We start from the raw sequence: 22,402 nt of genomic DNA, 5'->3' as shown, positions 1-22,402 counted from the left end.
TGTACAGATGTGACAGTTTTTCCCCTCATCAGTCTAACCTCTCTTGCTCCTCCCAAACACTGTGAACCCTCCAGGCGATGAAGCACACAAACCAGCTCTACTTTTCCATTTCCATACACCGCCTGCTGGCGAAAACACACCCCACCACCACCACCACTCTGTTTTCCTCAATCATCATTAGTCATCCAAAAGAATGCACCCTGAAGCTGGACAAATGACTAAAGGACCCTGCAATGTTTCATAAAAGAAGCAAGGTTTAATTTACAGTTTTACTAAATGTACATTTCTTTTTAAAAAGTGTCATTATACACAATAAATACAATACAAAATTAATCTGTAATACTATACTTCAAATTCTCTTACTGTCTTTTTGTACATTATTATTGTTCCTTTTTTTTTCCATTTCAATGCTTGTGCGGTGTTTGTGTTTGAATTGTCCACCAGGCTTAAAAAAACGACACACAAAAAAAACAAAAACAGATGGGAGGCAGGGATACAGTAGCCGAAAGATGAAAGGAACTGATAGAGAACACAGTAACAGTTCAAACTGGCCTGCCCCCTGCTGACTGAAATGCATAAACTCCTAACCTGGCATTGCAGGCAACAGGAGAGCAGGGGTGTGGGTGTGGGTGTGGGTGTGTGTGTGTGTGTGGTGTGGTGTGTGTGTGTGCGCGTGTGTGTGTGTGGTGTGGTGTGTGTGCGCGCGCGTGTGTGTGTGTGTGTGTGTGTGTGTGTGTGTGTGTGTGTGTGTGATGGGTGTGGTCGAAAAACAAAAACCTGGAAAATCATCTCACATTAGATGCAGAAAAGAACCAAATTTCCTCACATTTCATTTACATCTTGACAGTACAGAACTAGAGTACCCAAGAAAAGTCAAAAGGAAAACAACCTCACCATTTTTCAAAAGCATGTCCTCAACATGTCAACAGTTTCAAATGCATGCGATGCAAAATGCAGACTTAAGAGAGGCTGAGGCTAAGTGTAACTAAGGACAATTGTTCTAGATAAAGAGGTGGTGTGTATCAATTTAGCATGAGCGGTTTGCATGGCAGCTTTAATCTTTGTGATAAGATAATCAAATTTGATTGGTAAGGGAAGATACATGTGTATTATGACTTTTTGCTGTATAAACCTGGTTGTATTCTCTTCTGTATGAAAAAAAAAAGTTGTTGGCAACTTAATTGTTTAAATGAGCTGCCTGATGCTCATTGAGACATTGAGTGTAAACCAGCAAAAGAACCAATGTGGTTAAGACACTCAGGCCACAGGAAAGGAATGTATGAATACCAAATGAGAAAAAGAAAAGATCAATAGCGGAAAAGGAAGAAAGAAATCCCTTGACAATTTCATCTTGTAACTTGAGCTTGGCTGAGGGAACACGTACAAAATGCCAGACATCTTAAAGTCTGCAATTCACAAAGACAGTTTTACCTTTGACCACACTCACTTATTCCACCACAGGTCTACCCCAAGCTGTAAATGACAAAGAAATGTCTGGACAATTCAAATGGACAAGCAAAGCCAACACAGCTTGGCAGAGTAGTACAGTGATACTGTTTTCACAAAGCCCCCGTCCCCTGCCTCCATATCTGTCTCTTAGTTTCCCCTTTGTCAGTCTGGCCTGGGGCTGAGGGGCTGTTATCTGCTTTGAGTCTGGGGAACCAGGCTGCCATTGTGTCCATGGCCACCGACCTGAGGGTGCTGGGCCAAGGAGGAGGACGAGGAAGCCGAGGAGGAGGGTGGTACTGAGGGTCTGTGGGATGAGGCTGCCGAGCCCCCTGGACGCTGGCTTTGGTGTGACCTGCTGTTGCCCCCCTTGACGTGGTGCCCGCGGGCAGAGGGCTCCTGCTGCAGGTTCAGGATGCTGTCGATGGCACACTGCAGGTGCTCGTTCAGAGAGTCATCCGGAGGGCTGCCGCTGGAGAAGCTGGCGTTATCCATGTCGGGAGAGTCCGACTTGCAGCGTTTTGCAGGAAGCAAAGAGTCTCGTGTGAAGGAGGACTCCGGAGAGGGAGGCCCAGGGGCATGCTGGTCCATTCGGAATTTCCCACCTGCCCTATGTCTGTTTTTCCCACTCGCCCTCTTGTATTTACTTACATCCGTTTCTGGGTCTGTGTGCTCCTCTCCTCTCTCCTTTGCCCCCTCCCTGTCTAGGAGCTGTGGGAGATGATGGTGTTGTGCCGTTTTGATACCACGGTTAAACACCTCATCCATTTCGTCCAGCCCCTGCATTGCACTCCCTAATCGGCCCGTTTCGTGGCTTGACTCAGCGCGAGTGTGTGAGGCCTCCCTGCCTCGTTTCTCCACCTTCACGCTGGCTATAACTGTCCGCTCAGAAGGGGGAGAGGCCTCGTGCCTGGGGGGTGACGGTGTGGGTCTGGGGTAGGACAAACTTTCGTCTCCTCCCCCTGGGACACCAGGTCTCACGCGGGGACTTATGTTTTCCCGGTAGGTTTTTCGAAGGGGGAGACGACATGTTGTCTGTGAGGGAGTGGCAGTGGAGGCAGAATTGTGTTTGACCCGACCCACGTTGTCGTGATCTAATGTCCCATTCATTTGGGCGGAGGAGGAGGAGGTGGACGATGACCACGTGTGAGAGGAAGAGGTAGAGGAAGATGGGGCTGCATTGGGGGGAACATTACCTCTCAGTGGTGGATTACACTGAGTGGTTGTTGTGGTGACCGATGAGGCAGAAGAAGCCGTGCACACAGGGGACTGAGTTCTGATGACTGTAGAAGGAGGGGTTGATAGAGGTTGGGACTTTGGGTGCGGTACAGCAGCTTCAAACTGGGGCTGAGTCTGAGGCTTGGATGTGGACTGGCTGCTCTGCTGAGGTTGTGGTGTGTGCACTGGGTCTAAGGCAGTGTTGTGGACCACCTTACTGAACCCCGTTTGATCCTGCTTGATCTTCAGCTTCAAGCCAATTCTCCTTCGAGCCTCATAGGTCTTCATAGGCGGTTTGCTGGTTCTTTGTGGGAGAGCGTCGTCATCGTCGGCCGCCGGAGAGTTGAAGGACGAAGAGGAGAAAGAAGATGACGCTACTGGAGCGCGACTGAAAGAGGAGCTCTGGCTGGTGGGTTCGGACAGCCTGCTCGCTGCAGCTGGAGGACAACTGCTGGACCAGGACACAGAGGCTCCGCCCCCACCCTGCTTTATTACTAGTTTGGTAGGGGGGAAAGGGTTGGCGGAAGGAGCTGCTGGAGCTGGGGCAGGAACTGGAGCAGGAACTGGAGATGGGGCGGGTGCAGGAGGGGGATTTGGGGCAATGTTTGGGAGAGGGGCTGGGGCAGGAGCTGCAGGTGGTGGAGCAGGGACAGCAGCAGGTACACCTCCACTCAACGATGTGGACTCAGCAAAAGAGGATTTATGTTGGGAGGAAACTACACTCTCCAACATGCGGGCGTTTGCCACAAACTCCTCTGCAATTAAATAAACAGAATTATATTAGCATACAACTAATTTAGATCAAGACAACCACAAAGCCATTGATGGCCACAAACAGTGGTAGGGTACCTGGTCTCTCCTTGGCCAAAATCCTGTCCTGACTCAACGCAATCTTTTCCTCCTGAATGAACATCCGGTCTATCATCACCATCTCTGCCGAGGGGCCCAGTCTCTGCTCAGGTTTAAACACCGAAAAACATCAGTTCAATATCAATTCAGGACAAAGAAGACATAGAAAAGGCACATGGTGAGAATGTCGGTTTATAAACTTACTTTTGACTCTGCAAAGAGCAGGTGGCGATACTTATCCAGCATGGCCTGGGTCCTTTTCAGCAGCTGGCAGGAGACTGTCTCAAATTCATCATCCACTGTGCAGGAGAACCAAGACGTTTATGAAGATCGCGAAATTGGGAAAAAAAAAAAAAAAAGGTACTAAAATGTATGTTGGCTGCACTGGAGGCTATGGAGTTTGTTACCTCTTTGATAGTCTTGAGAAGAGTTGGCAGTTCCCTGGTAGAGATGGTAAGGCAGCAGTCTGTGCAGTGTGTCCTCAACAGAGTGGAAAGGAGCACTGTAGTTCGGGTGAAGCACTGAACCCTGCTGTTTCCTCAGCTGTTCTAGCATCCTACAGTGATGCGTGTGGATACAGAAATATTATTTACAAAAAATGCTATTATGAGACAGTTGAAATGAGCCATGAAAATGAGTGCGGCGCATACCTGGCCTCTTTGCTGGGCTCTGCACTGAAAGGCATCTTCATTGTTGTTGTCTGTGACGTGAACAAACATTAAAAACAGAGGTTACACCTTCAAGCTTAGAGGTAGTTTTTTCAGGACCTCACTAGCATGCGGTGGCACTCCTTTACCTGAGTTTGTACTGGAGCTGGGGGCTGTGGAGCAGGCATTTGAGTAAGACTAGCTCCTATCACCTGTATCTGCATCCCACCTTTGCCCAGAGTTATCCCTCCCACTGAGCTGATCACCCCTGGCTTTGGCTGAACCTGTGGGGGAAAATCAGAAGGAGGATTGTAAACTGACAAAATACACAAAAGCACACATTTTTACAGTTAGACACAATGACCATCTTGCATGTCTTAGAAAGGAACTGGTTTTGAGATGTGCTTTGTACCTGTACAGGCTGGGTAAGGCTAGCAGGTGTGACAGTCTGATTCACCATTGCTCCAGCTGGCCCTTGGGCTCCTGAGAATACCTGTAAGTCACTTGATGCTAAAACAAGAGGAAACAAAGTATTACAAAGGGGAATACTACTTCGGTGTGTTTAGGGCCCTGCCGTGTTGCGTCGTTTGTAGCAAATTGTGTCTGACCTGTAGCAGGACTTTTGACGAGCAGCGACGTCGGCTGCAGCACTGAGAGAAGCTGAGCAGGTGTACCGGTGTTGGTTGATGATGCAATCGCTTTATCAACAGGCACGTCTTGCTGGGAGCTGAACTGACCGCTGACTTGAGGCGAAGTAGACTGCTTGGCCTGCAGCAGGATGTTCTGCTGAACCTGAAAACATATCAGGACAGTTTTCTTACATTTTGAAAGATTTTTTTGTACACAAAGAAATTCAAGATGAACCAGTTTGGTTTCCCAAAGCCTACTCCGACTACTGGTTTGCACTGGCTGGAAGTTGGAAATGATGCCTTCTTTCTTGTTATTTAGTTATTCTTTCTACAGTGTGAAGGAGCGCAGAAACATACCAGGTATACTTACCTACTTTAAGTAGTAACTTATGGGATGTTATTGCCCTCTTTTCAATATATTAAACTCGTTTCAATGATGGAAAATATTGACAATCCCACAAATGCTTTGCATGCATTACATTCTTCAACAGTATGAGCTGAATCAGATAAAAAACACGGTTAATGTTGTTCTGAATAGCCGCAAACCATATCAGATTTTTACAGCACACAACAGGAGGGTGAAGAAGTAGCATGTGAAGTAAAAATACACAAGACCCCCTCATTGCATGCAAATGCCATGACAACTTCTCATTTTTAAGAAGTGCGTGGTGAACTGGGACTATACCTGGTGTAGCTTCTCCAGCAGCTGTTTCTGCTGAGGCGAGGGCTGGGTGATGGCTGACAGGGTCTGAATTTGTGCTCCTATTAATTGCAGGTGGTGTTGCTGCTCTGCTGTCAGGCCCTGGATGGGAACCTGGGCTTTAACTACAGCAGTGGCAGAAGTGCTGACAGGAGGAGCACTAAACTGGTGCTGTGCAGGTGGTGTAGGAGGAGGCTTGGGTGACTGTGACATGGGAGGCATATCTTGTTGATAAGGGGCAGGCTGCGAGGCCGGTCGTGGCTGAGGCTGAAGCTGAACTTGAATGTGTGTCTGCTGCGGCTGGCCTTGTTGAGCGGGTTGGGGGGACTCTGCCATTTGGTTATGTACAATAAAGAGCTGAGGGTGATTCGAGGGCGTGCATGAGCGGGAGGGAGTTTGAGACTGTGGCTGAGGCTGGGAGGGAGGACGCGACTGCTGTTGATGGTGCGGTGACTGGATCTGCTGGCTCAGGGTGAGAGGAGACTGGGCAGGCTGGGGGCTGTCTGCCACCGGGGGCGCTGTGCCGTGAGCGGACAACACCGGCGAAGGGGACAGGCCCTGGATCTTCAGGGACTGATGTCCACTGGAGGGTACCTGAAGAAGTGGAATCACAAATTACCGATACGCTGAACTGATCCAAGAACGCAGACAATATTTTAATGGAGGAGAAAAAAAAAAAAAAATCAAGCACAAAATCACACACGGTTCTGCATGCAAACAGTATAGTAAATAGGATTCTAGTTCATGGCTCAAGATTTGACACTAGAGATAGGGCTGGGCGATATGAGAATCTTAATTCAAATCTAAATATATATTATGATATGCATTATGTGTAAAATGTTTTACTATGATGACAATGTTCCACTGTTATGCATTGCATTAAACAAAACTCTTCACACATGTAAAACAAACACCACAATACATTACTTTGCGGGGGTTTAATCATACTTTGCTTGAAATTGTTACTTTGCACAACAGTAAAATGACAATGATCAACATTATCACAATTCCACTGAAAATCAATATATATATATGAAAAAAAAGAATTATCGCCCAACCCCTATACAAAAAACTACACAAACGTGGATAAAACAACACCAAACAATACAAAAGCAAAGTGTTAGACTTCAAAATCTAGTAGTAGGAGCCCACTGATTTTTTTTCTAGCATTTGAGGAGGATCACACATAAAAAGGGAGCAATGATCATTTGGCGAGCCAATAAGAAAAACAGTTGACAAAAGCAATAGGTCAAACTCTGCGGGCCTGTGATGGAGAAGTAGAAGGTGGTCTGAAGACTTCGGGGACGGGAATCAGGGGAGCATGAATTATCATTTGGGGGTCATAGCTGGTCAGACTAGGGGCTACACGGGGCAGTGGCACTGTAAGCACGAGACAGTCTAAACAAGAAGGGCAGGGTTGACAGAGGTGTGGATGGATTGATCAGTCATTGGTCAGTGATGCAGCACATGGAGGTGAGTTGAGTGATTCTGATTGAGCAGAGTGTTAGTGAAGAGGTGAACAAGTTGCAATAGGCCCTTTTCACAGCAGGGTAAACACAGGTGTTATAAATTAAATTAATTATGGGCCCATTGTCATTCCAGTGAGCCAGCATGAACAATACCTGGGCGCTGGTGCACCTAAATGAAACAGGGCCACAATCAATGTTATAAACTACACCTGTCTTTCCCCTGCAATGACGAGTCTAAACGACAGCTGTGAAGACGGCCACTTGGCACCTTGGTATCTCTTGTATTAAAAGCATGAGCATGGTTTTTGTAGTCTGTTACCAAATACATAGAGTACAATGGATGAAAAACATACCAAATTAGTTTAACAATTTCATAAATTATAAAAACAGAACTGGCACTTGATTGCCAGTCCTACCTTCTATAGCTGTGAATACAGCTAAATATTGAAACGGCCCAATGGCTGACACACAATACATATGGACAACTGGAATGATCATGCCTTTACATGTAACAAAGCGATGTTAGAAAAACACAGAGGCTGCAAGCGAGTAATTATTGAGCTTAGGAAGAGCCATGGAAGCAGTGACTAATACAGAAGAGAAGAACAGAGCAGTGATGGGGAAAGATAAGATAAACCCTAACACTGTGGCGGCAGCAGCAGCAAGTGGGTGGGGCTTAACATAAAGGGGCATTTCTACCTGCTTTACCACAGCTGTCATGTGGGAGGGGCCAGGGGAAGGGCTGTGGCTCTGACCCACCCAAGAGTCAGTTAATTGGCTGTCATGGACAGCGGGGGCCGGAGCAGTGACGCTGTTGCTGCTGACGATTACAGACGCTGGTACGCCCACAGAGGGGGTTGACTCGTTCTCTGATTGGTGGTGCTGCTCCTGATAGGAGTACATTACATTTCCCATTTCAGGACGAGGGAAGGAAGGAAGGAAGAAGGGGATTGGAGGGAATGGGGAGTAAAATAGTACACCAGAGAGGTCAGAGCAAGATAACACTCCGTGCATGTTATTCATTTTTAAGACAATGTTAACTGTACAATACACAATTAAAGCAAACATGCAAAGAGTGGAACACTGACCTGTTGCAAAAACATCTGCAGAGACTCCTGGCTCAGGATCATACTGGAGCCCTGGTTGGTGAACAGTAACCTCCCTGGACTGTGCTGAGCCTGATGGGGGACCAGCCCCACTGCTGTGACAGAGGATGAGGTGGACACAGACATGGACGGAGAAGAAGAGGGAACTGTGGTAACAGTGGACACAGAGGAACCTGGTTGCATGGCGAGGATAGAGGGTTGCGTTGCGTGCTGCTGAGTGGGATGAGCAGCCTGGTCTGTGGAGCTACCCAGCACAGTAACACACTCTCCGGGCTGGCCTTGAGCCATGGTTGCTGCTCCTGTGCTGCTGCTGCTGCTGGGGACACCACCTAGCTGAGGTTGCAGGGCTGGCTGAAGGCTGACTGCGGGGCTCAGCCCCTCCACCTGACTAAGCATGGTCAGGGAGTTCTGGATCGGCATGCCCTGTATGACTGTCTGGGCATGACCCGAGACAGTGTGGGTCTGTGTCTGGCTTTGACTTTGAGCCAATGAGACAGGCATCTGAAAGAGGGTGGGTGTGCCCATCTGGCCAGGTTGGAGCTGAATGGATCCAGATAAGATGTGGGCAGCCCCAGGGTGGCCCTGTGAAGTCAACATCTGACCCAAGTTGATCTGGTTTGCGATGAGCTGTCCACCAGGTCCCTGACTAGTTATGATGTGCCCCCCAGGGTGCTGGGTCAGGATCTGCCCACCTGCTTGTAGCTGTGGTAGGAGAAACTGGTGATTCTGACCTTGCAGAACTGTCTGAGAAGGAATAACGATGCTGCCTTGTTGGTTTAACAAGTGTACACTGAGGGGCTTGCCAGATGCTTGTGCTGCTTGTTGCTTGAATAGGGTTTGCTGAAACTGTGTGCCTTGTGTTGTGGCTTGAGTACTCAGGACAACGTTTGAGCCTGGCTTTCCTGTCAGGAAGGCTACATTCTGAGCAGCAGAAACAGGAATTTGTTGCAGACCTAGAGCCTTGTGGGCATCGTTTTGCAAGTTTTGGGGTGCTGTCTGTGGGTGCTGCTGCTGCTGTTTGAAGAGTTTCGGTTGGATGGCTCCCCCCTGAGGGGGTTTAGGCTGAATGGGTGTTGGTGTGCGCTGGATGATCACGTTCTGCATGATTTGGCCTTGAGTTTGCGCCTGGGGTCCAATTCCTGAACTTAAAGTGGTGCTGCCAAAGCCAAGAAGCCCAGCAGGAGAAGTCATTGTAACGCCACTGCTGCTGTTTGTGCTGCTGACACAAACAGACGGTCCATTTAAAGCTGGAGATCCCAAAGTGGCTTTGTTACCTTGGATCAGAAGTCCACCCCCTGAGCCTCCATGCCCCGCCTGAGAACCAGCACCCGATACCTCTGGCCCAGACTGGTGCAGCTGGTAACCACCCATGGCTTTAGCCAGGATTGGCTGCCCAGACTGATTGATAGTCATGACTGTAGGCTGACCCACAACCTGAATCTGTCCGATACCCAAATGTCCAGACTGACTCCCATTAGGAAGAGCTTGGAGACTTGAAATGGGTTGAAGCGTCACATTTCCCAGGCCCATAGGCTGCATAAATGGCTGAACACTAATGGCCTTGTTCATGACCTGGGGTTGGAGTTGAAGGCCCTGCTGAGCAAGCACGGACCCCAACATTTCAGCTGTGGCATTGGGAGGAGTAGCAGTGGCGCTCGGGGCTGACCCAGGGAAAATTGCTGCTGCTCCCCCAACACCAACACCAATGCCTACACCAACGGCAGTGCCTCCAGCCCCTGAGAGGCTGGCATCAGGCAGCGTCTGTACCACCTGCGTAAGGCCTGGAATTCCAAAGGAGCCCAGGTCCAGCTCAGCCTCTGCCTCCTGTAAGCTCTGCTCTGTAATGTTGGCTTCAGCCAAACTCTGCTGCAGGATGTCACATGGCTCGTGATTTGTCCCAATCCCATTGCTCCCACCATCACCACCCGGGGATCCTCCCAAGATGTCATCATCCTCCAGGAAGTCCAGGTCAACACTGACTCTGGGTAGGCCTGCCGGCTCATTGGCCGACAGCTGGACTGCAGGTTGGACCTCTGGAACATGGCCCTTAAAATTAAAGCAGGAAAGAAGTGAAACAAGGTGATGGATGATGTCTCGATGTGATGGTGAGAAGCGCGGCTTAAGTTACCACAGAAATACAGACGCAAAAACCCCACAGAAACCAAAAACCTCTTGTAACATTGCGGCAAATCAAAGAGTGTAGGTATGTTAGTGGAAAGGGAGGGTATTTGGAGATGCATGCTACATAGATGGATAGAAAACAGAAGGAGGAGGATTGGGGGATTTTACTCACCCCAGTGGTAGAGAAGAACGAGCTTGAGGGGTCACTCGAACCATCCAATAGGTCGTCAGTGTCCAACTACAGACACACCCACCCAGGATAGGACAGACAGAAACCAAAGGCACCCAAACCAGCAGGCAAAAGCCACCAGGACAGAGAAACATACAGACCATCAAACAGAGGAGGACAAGGAAAGGAAAGAAAAACAGTCCAGAGAACCCAGAATGTTAAGAACCAGCAAAAAGATAAGCGACAGAGGGGCAAAATGATAGGAATAACACAGAGTTGGGAAGCGTTAGTATTAGCATTTCTCATTTTGTGAATTAGCCTAATAAAAAGGGAAGACAGGCTGAAAGCATAAATAGTGCAAATTAAAAAGCAAAGACAACCGCTGAGCAGAGGAAGCCGTAAAAAAAGAATAAATGAAGGTAGTGCAGGACGTGAGTTTCGGGGTGCATGTACGTGTAATCCGAAAGTGACATAAATACGAAGTCATGCAAGCCCCAACATGAAATGCGCACACCTAAGACTCCTCATCCCATCAATGACAAACCGATTTTCTGTAACAATAAATGACAAGCCTAACATACGTGTCTTTGTTCACTTTTTTCCCCCCTCTCATACTCACATGGGTCTCAGATCCATGAAGAAAGTCATTGAGAGCTTCTGGGTCACTGCAGGAGAAAACAACGTGATTCACAACAGTACAAAACGAGATGAAAGAGAAGACTAAACCCTTTGTCGAATACAAAACTGATCTTGCACCGTGTCAGCAATGACTTACCAAATTACATCTAGAAGGCACCTGCCATCTTCATCATCCATGACAACTGTTAAAGACGAAACAGGTTGTAAGTCCATTGATTGGTTTCATTATCAACAACAAAAATAAAAAAACAAAAATTATCCTTACTCCTAATTATTTCCAACCATATGTTCAGATATATTTCTTTTATTTTGTTATTGTAACTTCCCCATATTGTGTTTGATATTCTAGCTCCATATTTGTTGCTTTAGTTGTTTAATTGGACAATGAGATATGAGTGCTGATTTATTGTGTTGACCTTCTTCAAATGCTCCTCTGCCTCAGTGTGAGGAGCAATGTCATGTGGTTGTACATTAACAACAATCAGTTTGGAGTAAAACATTAAAATGGCATTTATTGGATTATTTCAGCAAAGTTCAGCAGAATATCCTTATCACACATTTCTGTTGCTGCGTTGATGCTGTACTTCACATTGTACGAAGATTACAACAAGACGACTAAATATAATTTCAAATAACTTTTAATTAAGCTTCTTAATTCCTCTTATAAAATAAGGTAGTATAGGGGTACATGTTGGTTAAATGCAACGTGAGACATTAAACCAGCTTCAGCTTTCTATTGTTAGGAAAGAATTACTGTATTTACTAATCGTTCTTACAAATTCCCCCAAAGACTAAATATTGAAACCTGTAGTTCTTTTGACTAATCTACATGTTTACATTTTTGATTTTCTTTATCATTTACATTTTGTTTATTTTGCACTCTTTCCCACTTTCAAGTACAACACAACAATCTCCCTTGCAATGAAGTTTTTTTAAATATATATATATATATATACTTTTTGTTATTACAAAAATCAATGCCAAATGTGAATAGCTTGTCTCGCAGGGCATGTTTTGTTACATTCAAATTACAAGTAATGACTCAAAACATTACATCAGTATAGCTGTCAGACGTCTCTGCAGCTTGCAGTTGGTATTGTGAGAATAAAGCAAGTAACAGGGCAACTACACTTAAATAAAGAAAATTAGTTTACATTTTAACACATAACCCCATCGTCACCATCAGTTGTAACATGTCATTTTTTCTCTCACACACACACACACACACACACACACACACACTCAATAACAACAAATCCGTCCACACAAACCTGTTATGAGCTCAAGCAGCAGTTTTGTTTGCTACTCACTGAGAAACAGCGGACGGCAAAAGACAACAAACTGAAAACGCGCGGTTTTCACACAACCTGGAAAGATTAAAGAGTGCGGGCTCTTAATCTTTCCAGATTAGTTTTGGACACCAAAACAACAAGTCAACGATGTTTCCTAACACACATATGCCCACGGTTGTGAGGGGAACGCATCCCCAGTTGCCGCTCTAAAAAGGCAGAGTACCGTAGCCATTACTCGGTCTGAGCAGCCAGTGCGCAGGATATGAATGGAGACTGCAAGCGGCTTGCTACATGCTAGCTGCTGTTTTCGGAGAGCTTTTGCATGCATATTTTGCCGATTCTTTATATTACACAATATCAAACAGCAACACAAGTGGCGTAAGACTCTAATTTAATAAAACGTTAAATTTCAAAACCCCGTTTTACGTCAATTTCCAGCATTTTGATGCATCTGGATTGAATTTCGTTAGCCTAGCTAGCTAGCCTGCTAAGCCAACCCAGCTATCAACAATATTCAGTCGCACAGCTAGCTTGAGCCTTTGACATTCAAAACAAACCACAGAATGACACAAATGTAACACTCCTATTGCACTGCAGCACCTCAATTCAACCTAAACATGACAGTACTGTTTGCTTAGAAGTGTAACGGCAATTGCGTAGCGAGCTATCTATCTCTCCTTGCAAGCAAAATATGAGTAAATGTTGGAATACTCTTGGATGAAGGGGGGTATGCTTGGGAATTCGGTGGAAAATGACTATGTGAGCCGGGCCATGCAGCAATGTGGCGTTTCGGTTGCTATAGCTGTGCAGTTTGCGGCTTCGCTGCAGTGCGTGAAAAATGCAGCTTTTTAACAGTTATGTGGATAAATAGACAAATCTCAACATTTGTAACAAACTCACCCGAGACGATAGAGGTGCAGGCAGCGCGGGGTCTCCAGGACAGCCTCGCACGGGCTGCTGTACAGGACCCAACTACAGGCAGGAAACAGGAGACTTCCGTTTTGCCTGAATGGAAATTGCTGCGCCTCGTCTGGAGCTGAAGCTATGGTCTGAGACGCGTATTCAGAAGACCTTGTACTTCAGTAATACAAGTAATACTTTAATAAAAGTACTTATGCCACATCGACAAATACTCAACTACCAGTAAAGGTCTTGCATTCAAAACCTTAATTTAAGTATGCAGAAGTAAGGTTTTGTGAATATATCAGCAAGTTAGGCTACTTAAGTTTAAGTAACGTTCCCACAAGTAAAGGTGCCCATTAAAATGTTCCCTGTCATTGTTTTAATATATGATGTTTCTGGATTCATATTACTGATCCATTAATGTGCGTTTTACTGCCGATAGAATCTGCAATTTAAAACAAATTCCAATACTTTTGCGTTGGTGCAATGTAATCACACAAGTAGATATCATGTGGAATCATCAATGATAAAAAAAACCATTCTGAATGCTTGGAAGGTTGATGACCAATAAGGCCTTATTTGTTTCCCTAAAAAAATAACAAAGTATCAAGACATTTATCATCAAAGAGGAGTCGTGCATATTAAATAAATAAATAAACTGCCCCATTAATGTATATTTTGCATGACTTAAACGTTTTTGAGACGCTATGGGGACAAACTTGCAGCTATCGTCCCTTTCAGATACTAAAGGCTTGCACAGTCTTTGTGGACACACTGTCCAATTAGTATGGAACATTGGAAATTTGTGGACTTTTCCTCATAATGGCTGTCAGGCTAATCATTATACTTTTAATCATTCAAGAACTAACCAACTACATTTTGCCTGGCAGAGCTATAAGTGAAACATCCTGATCCAAAGCTTGAACTGCAGCAGAAACTGACCAGATGTATCATTACAAGGAGCTTTTTCAGACAGTTGGACGAAGATTAATTTATGCTTCTTCAACCTCTCATACCAAGAATCAAATATGGTAGGAGTACTGTCATGTTTGGGGAATGCTTTGCTGATCAGCATCCAGGAGAATCATATGCTTTTGGAAAGTCTCTTTTTCAGGCAGGAAGGGACCTCTAAGCCCTAGGGCAGCTGCGTATAACTAAATCATCAGGTTAAAGGCTTACATAATACCCACAGTCACGATTTTTATTCACTTTCAGAGAAGAAAACATTTGGCCATCTGACAAAAAGATCATGCAGTAGGTTAAAATGTGAATGGCAATGTTTAGTCCTAAATGTTGCAGATGTGGTGCCAATACTTTAAATAATCAGATGATTCTTAAAATGAAATAGTTCAGTATAGAGTAGCAGAACAAACATGTTCCACAACACTGTGAAATATAAATATTGTCATTAAAAAGGATCATAACAAACACAATTATCAATCAATGTGAGAAAATATCGTTAAACGTCAAGTAGGTGCTTTGCTGTTTCATTCTCATTTTTGTTTAACAACTGCTGTAAGATCCCCACAATTATTAAACAAGGGCTGGACTCGGAAACAATTACCCAAGTCTAAGGATCCTGAGAAGAAATAAAGAACTCTTCTACTTCTACTGTCTTTACACAATTTACTGATATAAATGAACCATTACATGAGTTTAACATGACAACTGAAAAAATTATTACAATATTATTCACAATAACAACGTTGGGGGTGTCAGCCCTGTGGACCCAGCACCTTGCTACCTTTCAAAGGGTAAACAGGTAGCACCTGATGTTTGAGGACTGGTCTTATGTTCATAAGAGGGAATATGTTTGTGGTTCATTCCCATTTCTGTATGGCTTTATGCATTACACTTATGAAGTAAATGAGTCACCTACATATGACCAGCATCATTATTTTGCATTTCTATAATGTAACAAAGTACCGTTTTAAGCACAGTGTTGAGGCACTTGTCCCTGAGTATTTCCATTGTGTGCTTCTTTACACAATAATTTATTAAACATTTTAATGAACTCGCACATTCTGCACAAGGAGTGCTTTGAATTTTTTGCACAAGTATATATTAATGCTAATACTTGTTCTTTTACATAAGTAAAATAGTGAATGCATGACTTTGAGTACATTTCCTACGCCGTGTTATTGTTGTTTGGGAGGAGAGAAGTTGGAGCTTACGAAGAGGACCTGAACGCAGCAGCCCCCGTGTCACGTGTCAGGTGACGTGACGAGACAAACCAAATTCGCTACTGTTAGCGCCGATTAGCAAGTTTGTTGACTTTCGCATTTTCTCGGTCTTTCCTCAACATCAGAGCAGTGACACGAAAGATGGACAATAGCGGGAAAGAAAAGGAAGCAATGGCTTTAGTGGCCGAGGCTGAAAAGAAAATGAAATCATCGCAGTCGTTTTTCGGAGCGATGTTTGGGTGAGTGAGTCAGTTAGCTGCTCTTTAGCTACTTTTGTCAAAGCTAAAGGCCAACTAAGCGGAAGATGGTTAGCTGACCACTTGACGTACCACCAAATCTGAAGGCAGGACAAATAAAACGAAGTAAAGCCACTGCAACACTGGGATGTTTTACAACGTCTTCTAACTTGAGGTTGTTGTGGTCAATATTATGCAAGTGTTGTAAATGCTACAGTTTTGCTCCGTGTAGCGTTATCTTCGCTCAGAAAACAACTGTCTGAAATAGCAGTGAACGAGGCTCAGATACACAATGACACGTGCTGCAGTGTCTTTATTGTGCCAGGTACTAATGTGTTTGTATTTTAATCTAAATTATTGGTGTAACTTAAAGACACATTAGTATTAATTGTAGTGTTGTGGCTCTAGCGCCATCTACTGGGGAAGTCTTGCACGGTCACTCAGTCTGTTGACGCAAATCACATGTGCATCATATTTGTTTACAATAGCAGAGTGCAACGGATTAAGTACAAATAGCCTTCACCCACTGACATTACTGAGAATGCATGTACCTGTCCAAAACCAGTTAAAGTTTATAAAGCAGGTTTCTGTTTAACGTACATTCATTCCCAGAGTTAGATAAGATAAGAGATGATAAGATAAGAGAAGAGAAGAGAAGAGAAGAGAAGCCTTTATTGATCCCCAGAGGATACAGGTGTTGCTAGAAGTAGAAAGAAGTTCTGGAAGTCTAGGAAAAAGTTATATGACCAGCATACACTAGAAAGATATATAATGTGATTACGTAATGGATGTTCTCTGTATAGATATTGAAATATAACGTAGTAAAACAGAATAATTAAAAAAAAACTAAGATAGTATGGGATATAAGATATAATATAAGGTGCAATGTAATAATAATAAAAGCATAACATATTAATTTACCAATAACACTAATGATCCATATTAAGCGATGTTCATGTTTCACTGTCATGCATTGCTCCGAATTATTAATTTTGACAACTGAATAAAACAAACTAACACAATTGGGAGTTAAATTAGATCATTTAAAATATATGATACAAACGTTACTTTCTGAACTTCTTTGGCCTGTTTGAACTGAGTGAGCAGTGAATGCTTCTCTGTCATGCCCCAAATATATTGACATTATTAATATCTAGTTGTAGTAGTCTAACTATTATGGGACTTGATATTTGTGTGAGTCTTGTTTAACTAAGCATGCGTGCTTTCACTCACAGGGGTTCCTCCAAGACGGAAGAGGCCTGTGACATGTATGTGAGGGCAGCCAACATGTACAAAATGGCCAAAAATTGGTGTGGTAAGTATGATGAGTGCAGGTTGGATGAACGGGCTCAATGGTTGCCCTTTTACTTGGTTAGATCTTTGCAGACTTTCAACCCTTCTTAACATGCAACATTTTATTTTCAGCTGCAGGAAATGCATTCTCCCAGGCGGCTCGCCTGCACCTCCAGATGCAGAGCAAACACGATGCGGCGACTAACTTCATAGACGCTGGAAACGCCTTCAAAAAAGCAGATCCACAAGGTGATCATTACTAATCATTACCCTCGGGAGTGTGTGACCCACTTCCTTTACGAGCTGCTCTACCAGTTCCAGTGAACACATATACTTAAAATTCAGTGTCTTCTGATGTCATTAAGATCATGCAGGTGAAGAGTTCAACCACTGTGCAGTTAGAACATGGGATTGTGGACAATTAAACACTTTGCGCCAGAGAAAATACCATAAATAAATTATGACATCAAGCCCAGTGGTCCCCATTTTTGAGGCACAGGGACATTGTAAAAATGGACTTGAACCTTGCACTTCTCACATCTAGTTGCTTCTAATTATAGTTTACTTTTGTCCTTTTTGTTAATGTGTCTGAATATGATAATGAACTTCTATTTCTCAACAGAGGCCATAAACTGCCTAAATCGAGCTATTGAGATATACACTGATATGGTGAGTGGACTAACGGGGAACTCTTTCTTTAATTTATTACATGTGGGGAAAAAAATTGATTTATGTAACATGAAGCTCCCCCTGTTGATCCCCTCTCTCATATTTTTTTTTTTTTTTGTTATAGGGGCGCTTCACCATCGCAGCCAAACATCACATCACCATTGCTGAAATATACGAGACTGAGATGGTTGACATCGACAAGGTCTGATATTTGTGTTTCATGTTTATTATTTTACGATTCTTGTTTCTAATTAAACAGCTAATAATGTTTTAAACTGTCGTATTCACTTGCGTAAAGCTCTGTTTACCTTGTTTCCATTGCAGGCCATTGCTCATTATGAACAGGCAGCAGACTATTACAAAGGGGAAGAATCTACCAGGTGACTATTTTAGATTAGCAATATCTGTTTTTATAGGCTTTTAAAAAAAAATATATATAAACGCAATTTATTTTCCTTTCAAACCTTTTGTTTTATGATTGTGTGTTTACTTACTTTGTGGTCTTTGACCCTTAAGGTCTGTGAATACATGTGTGCTGAGAAGTTTCTTGATTTTTCCTTTTCAGTTCAGCAAACAAGTGCCTTCTGAAAGTAGCGACCTACGCGGCTCAGCTGGAGCAGTACCCAAAAGCCATTGAGATCTATGAACAGGTGGGATAATGCTCACCAGCAGCCTTCATACCAACATGTTGTTCAGTCGCTTGTAGTAACAAAACCAACATGAATTTTACTTTTTGTGATTTTTAGGTTGGAACCCATGCGATGGACAGTACACTTCTGAAATACAGTGCCAAGGATCACTTCTTCAAGGCGGCGCTCTGTCACTTCTGTGTAGACATGCTGAATGCAAAAGTAAGGCTGTAACACTTGAACTTGTGTCCATGTACAGCAAGTACAACACAAGCCATTGTCTTAACATTCACCCTCTTGTCGCCCAGCTTGCTGTGCAGAAGTATGAAGAGATGTTTCCGGCCTTTTCAGACTCACGGGAATGCAAGCTGTTGAAGGTATGCTTTGGTGTTGTTTAAGAGTTAAAATCCACAAACAAACAAAACCAACATTGAATAATCCTCTAGATATAGAGGGACGAGGAGGATGGAGAGCAGTTTAACTTGACTTACTACTGAGATAGTTCTTACAACTTAACGACCGCTTCCCTCCTGCTCTGGTCTCTTTTTTTGTTTTTGATGAGAACTGTTGATGACTTGCTAACTTTTACGTGCCAGTAACGGAAAACAAAAGTTGGATTGTATTAAGCCTCATGCTTAAATGCTCCTCCAAAACCATTTCATCCCCCAGCATAATATTACAAAAGCACCAGCACAGTTAAAGCCCGCCCCCAACAATTCTGACTAGAATAAGAAAGCCATGCTGGTGTTTAAAAAAACTCTAGAAGTAATCAGTTATTTTGTAATGCCAGCAGTCATGCAGACAGTGTATTATAGCCGGTTGTTTTGGCATCTCAGTGGTTGGGTTTTTTTTTACCCCTGGGGTGTATTTCCATCTATAGGCAGCCTTTCTGATGTACAGCATTATTGTTTTTATCCAACCAGAAACTTCTAGATGCCTATGAAGAACAGAACGTGGAGGCCTATACTGACTCGGTGAGTGGACAGTTTCCTTTCAACAGAATAAACGAGTTTCTGCAGCAGTTTGTTGGAAAATCCTGGCTTGACACCGGTGTCCTACAGTGTTTCTAGGTCTATAGACACATTCATACATACATACAGTGCATACATACAGTGCATACATACAAATAAATAAATGTGGGAGGCTGTGTAACAATGGCTGTAATTCCTAAACGGGTAATGTGATATTATTGTTATATCCATTGAATTAAAGCTGAAAGTCTACACTGCACCCACATATTGACTGCTTCATTTCAAATCCATTGGAGTTGCATAAAGAGGCAAAATAAGAAAAATTGTGTCACAGTCCAAATATTTATGGCCCTGGCTGTAAATATACAGTAGGTGACACACTGGGTGTGGGGAATTGTGTTAATATTTACTACTCATTTGCAGGTGAAGGAATTCGACACCATTTCACGGTTGGACCAGTGGCTCACCACCATGCTTCTCCGCATCAAGAAGACCATACAGGACGATGAGAGCGACCTTCGCTGACTTCCCTACCTGCTCGTGACCTCAAGCCCTCAGCAACCGACTTGCATCCTTCTTTTTTGCCCGGAGCCTCTCACTTCCATTCTAGCAGCAATCTGAATTGTTTGACCATTAGCCCCTTAGATTCCCTCACAGATGCTGTGTTTCTTTCCCACCATCTGCAGTATTTATTCTTGCCTTTTTAATCCGCTCAGCTCAAAAATGATTCTCTTATAGGTATGAATACTATGTTAGTTGTCTACTGTTATGATCCAGGAATTGGCCCAATACAAAATAATAATACCAGCACACTTATGAAATAAAAATTGTATTTAATTTTTCTTGTTATAAAATGTTTGAGAGGATGTCAATTTATAAATGTGGATCTAAAGAATATGTTTTTCCAGAATGTGCTTGAGAATGACTATAAAAATCACACACATTGGTCTTTGGTACTTTTGAGTACTCGAGTATACTGTAGGTCATATCAGGGCGCCTTTAATTAACAGCACTTCATCTCAGCTGCAGAGCTCCTCAAGCAGAGAGGCCAAGAGTTTCTGAGGTGATTCCACGGCAGATACCCACTTTGCCTTATTCTGCAAAGTTCTCAGGATGGGAGTTGCCAGATTTGAGGAAAAACATAAAAATCTTGCTTTTAGAAGCATTATCAATTAATTTGCAAATTGTTTAAAGTGCTTTTACTTGACAAACGAAGGTGAAAGATGCTCATCACCTTTGTGAACATTTGCAAGGTTTGGTAAAGATGAGAAAACAAGAGCAGCCTTTTCCCGCTGCATAGGAGTTGTTTCTCAAGTGTGTTTTCTTGTTTTTTGTTATTGTATAATATGTGCTTTTTTCTGTCATAACTAAACAGGCTGAAAAAACTGCCTGCACAAAATGCAATACATCAGCTTTTCTGATCTGAACACTGTGCTCATGTACTCTCCTGGTGATTTTGTCAAGAGACAATTGGTCGTAAAGATTTTGTACGTCACTCATGTTTCCTGTCAAACGTTCAAATAAACATGTCTCAGATGTAACGCATCCTGGGCGTGGGCTCCACCTACCTGCTCCCCTATTTGATATGGTCACCTGGTCTAATGCTCAGAACTTTAGGTTACTCGTGTAACCCTGGTTCTTTGTGTAGCACGAGTGAGTGTCTCACATTGGGAACGCCGACGGCGTGACCTCATCAGAAGCTCCTATTGCATTCTGCCAGCCAGGATTTGCTGGAACTAGGCACGTCAGCGTCAAGGTGGAGGCCCTCCCCTTATAAAAGAACTTGACGCTATGCTGCCAGTCATTCAAAAATGCTCACCTCTTCCTCGCTACGAATGAGCAAGGAGGGTGGTCTGGTGAGACACTCACTCATGCTATTCAGAGAACTGGGGTTGCGCAAGTAACCTAAAGTTCTCTTTCATAGCATTCGTTTCCTGTCTCACATTGGGAAAATACTGACTCCCGGATTGCTGAGCCGATCTTACTGAGGAACCAACTGTTCTTAAGTTAGCCTTACCGTGGTTTAGCCACACTATGCACCGAATGGGCAAATGGGGAAGCTGTATTATCAAGAGTGTAGAACCTGGCGACGGTGTGTGGCGAGGCCCAAATTGCAGCAGCACAAATCTCCTGAATGGAGATCCCTCTGAAAAGGGCCCATGAGGTAGAGAGACCCCTGGTAGAATGAGCATGCGGCCTCTCTGGTGGCTGCAACTACTTAGAGCTATAGGCTAAAGCGATAGCCCCCACAATCCAGTGAGAGAGCCTCTGCTTTGCTTCCCCAAGTGGTTCTTTACCTAAGACACAAAGAGCTGGTCACTTTTCCTACAGCATTTGGTTCTGTCAAAGTAGATACTCGTTTAGCTGAAGCAAGAGACAACAACAAAGCTGTCTTTAAAGCCACCAAACAAGCCTCACTGGAAACAAGTTTCTGCTGCAGTTTGTTTGAAAATCCTTCTTTAACTCCAGGTTAAGAGCCTCAATCTGTGTAACTTGGTGTGCATGTAAGTAAAGTCTTTGCTGGTTAATCAAATTTTACAATTTTCTATACATTAATGAAATTGTAAAAATGTGTTAAAACATTCATATATAAATACAAAGTATTCACATTCGGTAAACTTAGCGGTCTGGCTGATCGAACTGGTTCTTCAACATTTTTTTTAAAGTTGTCCTGTGGCAAACTGTCTTATCAGCCCTTTATCGGGTTGCTGCACTACACTCTATTAACTTTAATGTGCAACAAGTATTCTTTCATTATGATAGCTCTTGATGTGAGGTTTGACAAAACAACAGGAATATCTGTCAGTATAATTCACGATTTGTATTCATTTCCATATTTATTGAATCTAATTGTTAATTTCTGTTTAGGTTCAAGACTGTAAAGTTTGTAATGTGTTGATTAACATTAAGGTGTGCTTTCATTGTGCTTTCGTTCTTTTCGTCAACTTATTTCTGATCTTCTTCTATTTAAATGAAGAAGTTGTGGTTGGGCGTTCACAACCCCTCTGTTGACTTGTTGAACAGCAGTGGCGACTAAAAGATGCCACAAAAAAGAGGAAACATTGACTTTAGCGACATATTTAAGCCATGTCGTATCATTGTCCTTTTTCACAATGATTCAGCTGGAGGAAATGTAATTGAGGGTTTTCTAATACTTTTGACATCTTGTATGGACTCAAACTTCTGGCATAAATTAAATTTCTCCAGAAATTTCTTTAGTTCATTTTGTATTG

The 22,402-nt window shown here is 43.5% G+C and overlaps 2 protein-coding genes across 5 annotated transcripts; one reads left to right on the top strand and one right to left on the bottom strand.

Annotated features, from left to right (window-relative positions):
• Nucleotides 1–270: 270 nt before the first annotated feature.
• On the bottom strand, nucleotides 271–13,239 carry bicra (BRD4 interacting chromatin remodeling complex associated protein). Of its 4 annotated transcripts, none has more exons than XM_068713724.1 (15): nucleotides 13,186–13,239; nucleotides 11,130–11,175; nucleotides 10,974–11,019; nucleotides 10,358–10,423; nucleotides 8,047–10,110; nucleotides 7,658–7,846; nucleotides 5,475–6,083; nucleotides 4,769–4,952; nucleotides 4,573–4,670; nucleotides 4,310–4,444; nucleotides 4,164–4,213; nucleotides 3,921–4,069; nucleotides 3,718–3,812; nucleotides 3,514–3,619; nucleotides 271–3,419 (listed from the first exon to the last, which is right to left on the bottom strand). In XM_068713724.1, exons 2-15 carry the CDS (start codon nucleotides 11,168–11,170, stop codon nucleotides 1,639–1,641), a joined length of 5,613 nt encoding a protein of 1,870 aa, XP_068569825.1. In that variant the 5' UTR covers nucleotides 11,171–11,175; nucleotides 13,186–13,239; the 3' UTR covers nucleotides 271–1,638. The 4 variants fall into 4 exon arrangements, with proteins under 4 accessions (XP_068569825.1, XP_068569834.1, XP_068569855.1 ...); XM_068713733.1 differs by having other exon boundaries at nucleotides 3,514–3,616; XM_068713754.1 differs by lacking the exon at nucleotides 7,658–7,846.
• A 2,169-nt stretch (nucleotides 13,240–15,408) lies between these two features.
• On the top strand, nucleotides 15,409–20,732 carry napab (N-ethylmaleimide-sensitive factor attachment protein, alpha b). The gene is made up of 11 exons (XM_068713712.1): nucleotides 15,409–15,610; nucleotides 16,843–16,922; nucleotides 17,033–17,149; nucleotides 17,523–17,569; nucleotides 17,694–17,771; nucleotides 17,894–17,949; nucleotides 18,135–18,219; nucleotides 18,316–18,420; nucleotides 18,507–18,575; nucleotides 19,122–19,172; nucleotides 19,593–20,732. The coding sequence occupies exons 1-11, from the start codon at nucleotides 15,513–15,515 to the stop codon at nucleotides 19,692–19,694; spliced, it is 888 nt and encodes a 295-aa protein (XP_068569813.1). The 5' UTR covers nucleotides 15,409–15,512; the 3' UTR covers nucleotides 19,695–20,732.
• The last annotated feature ends 1,670 nt before the right edge of the window (nucleotides 20,733–22,402 follow it).

This window comes from Cebidichthys violaceus, unplaced genomic scaffold (genome assembly GCF_023349555.1).
Source record: "Cebidichthys violaceus isolate CVI_PGR_0920_01 unplaced genomic scaffold, fCebVio1.0.p SCAF_1, whole genome shotgun sequence".
NCBI lineage: Eukaryota > Metazoa > Chordata > Actinopteri > Perciformes > Stichaeidae > Cebidichthys > Cebidichthys violaceus.
The sequence above is the reverse complement of the archived record's forward strand: the minus strand, read 5'-3'. Positions and strand labels throughout refer to the sequence as shown.

Excerpts from the sequence above, each read along its gene's own strand:
- bicra (XM_068713724.1), bottom strand. The coding sequence starts at position 11,170 with ATGGATGATGAAGATGGCAGGTGCCTTCTAGATGTAATTTG. Across the intron at positions 4,214-4,309 it reads CAGCTCCAGTACAAACTCAG|ACAACAACAATGAAGATGCC; the intron begins GTAAAGGAGTGC and ends TTCACGTCACAG. Across the intron at positions 4,070-4,163 it reads GAGCCCAGCAAAGAGGCCAG|GATGCTAGAACAGCTGAGGA; the intron begins GTATGCGCCGCA and ends GCATCACTGTAG.
- napab (XM_068713712.1), top strand. The coding sequence starts at position 15,513 with ATGGACAATAGCGGGAAAGAAAAGGAAGCAATGGCTTTAGTGGCCGAG. Across the intron at positions 17,950-18,134 it reads AAAGGGGAAGAATCTACCAG|TTCAGCAAACAAGTGCCTTC; the intron begins GTGACTATTTTA and ends TTTCCTTTTCAG. Across the intron at positions 19,173-19,592 it reads TGGAGGCCTATACTGACTCG|GTGAAGGAATTCGACACCAT; the intron begins GTGAGTGGACAG and ends ACTCATTTGCAG.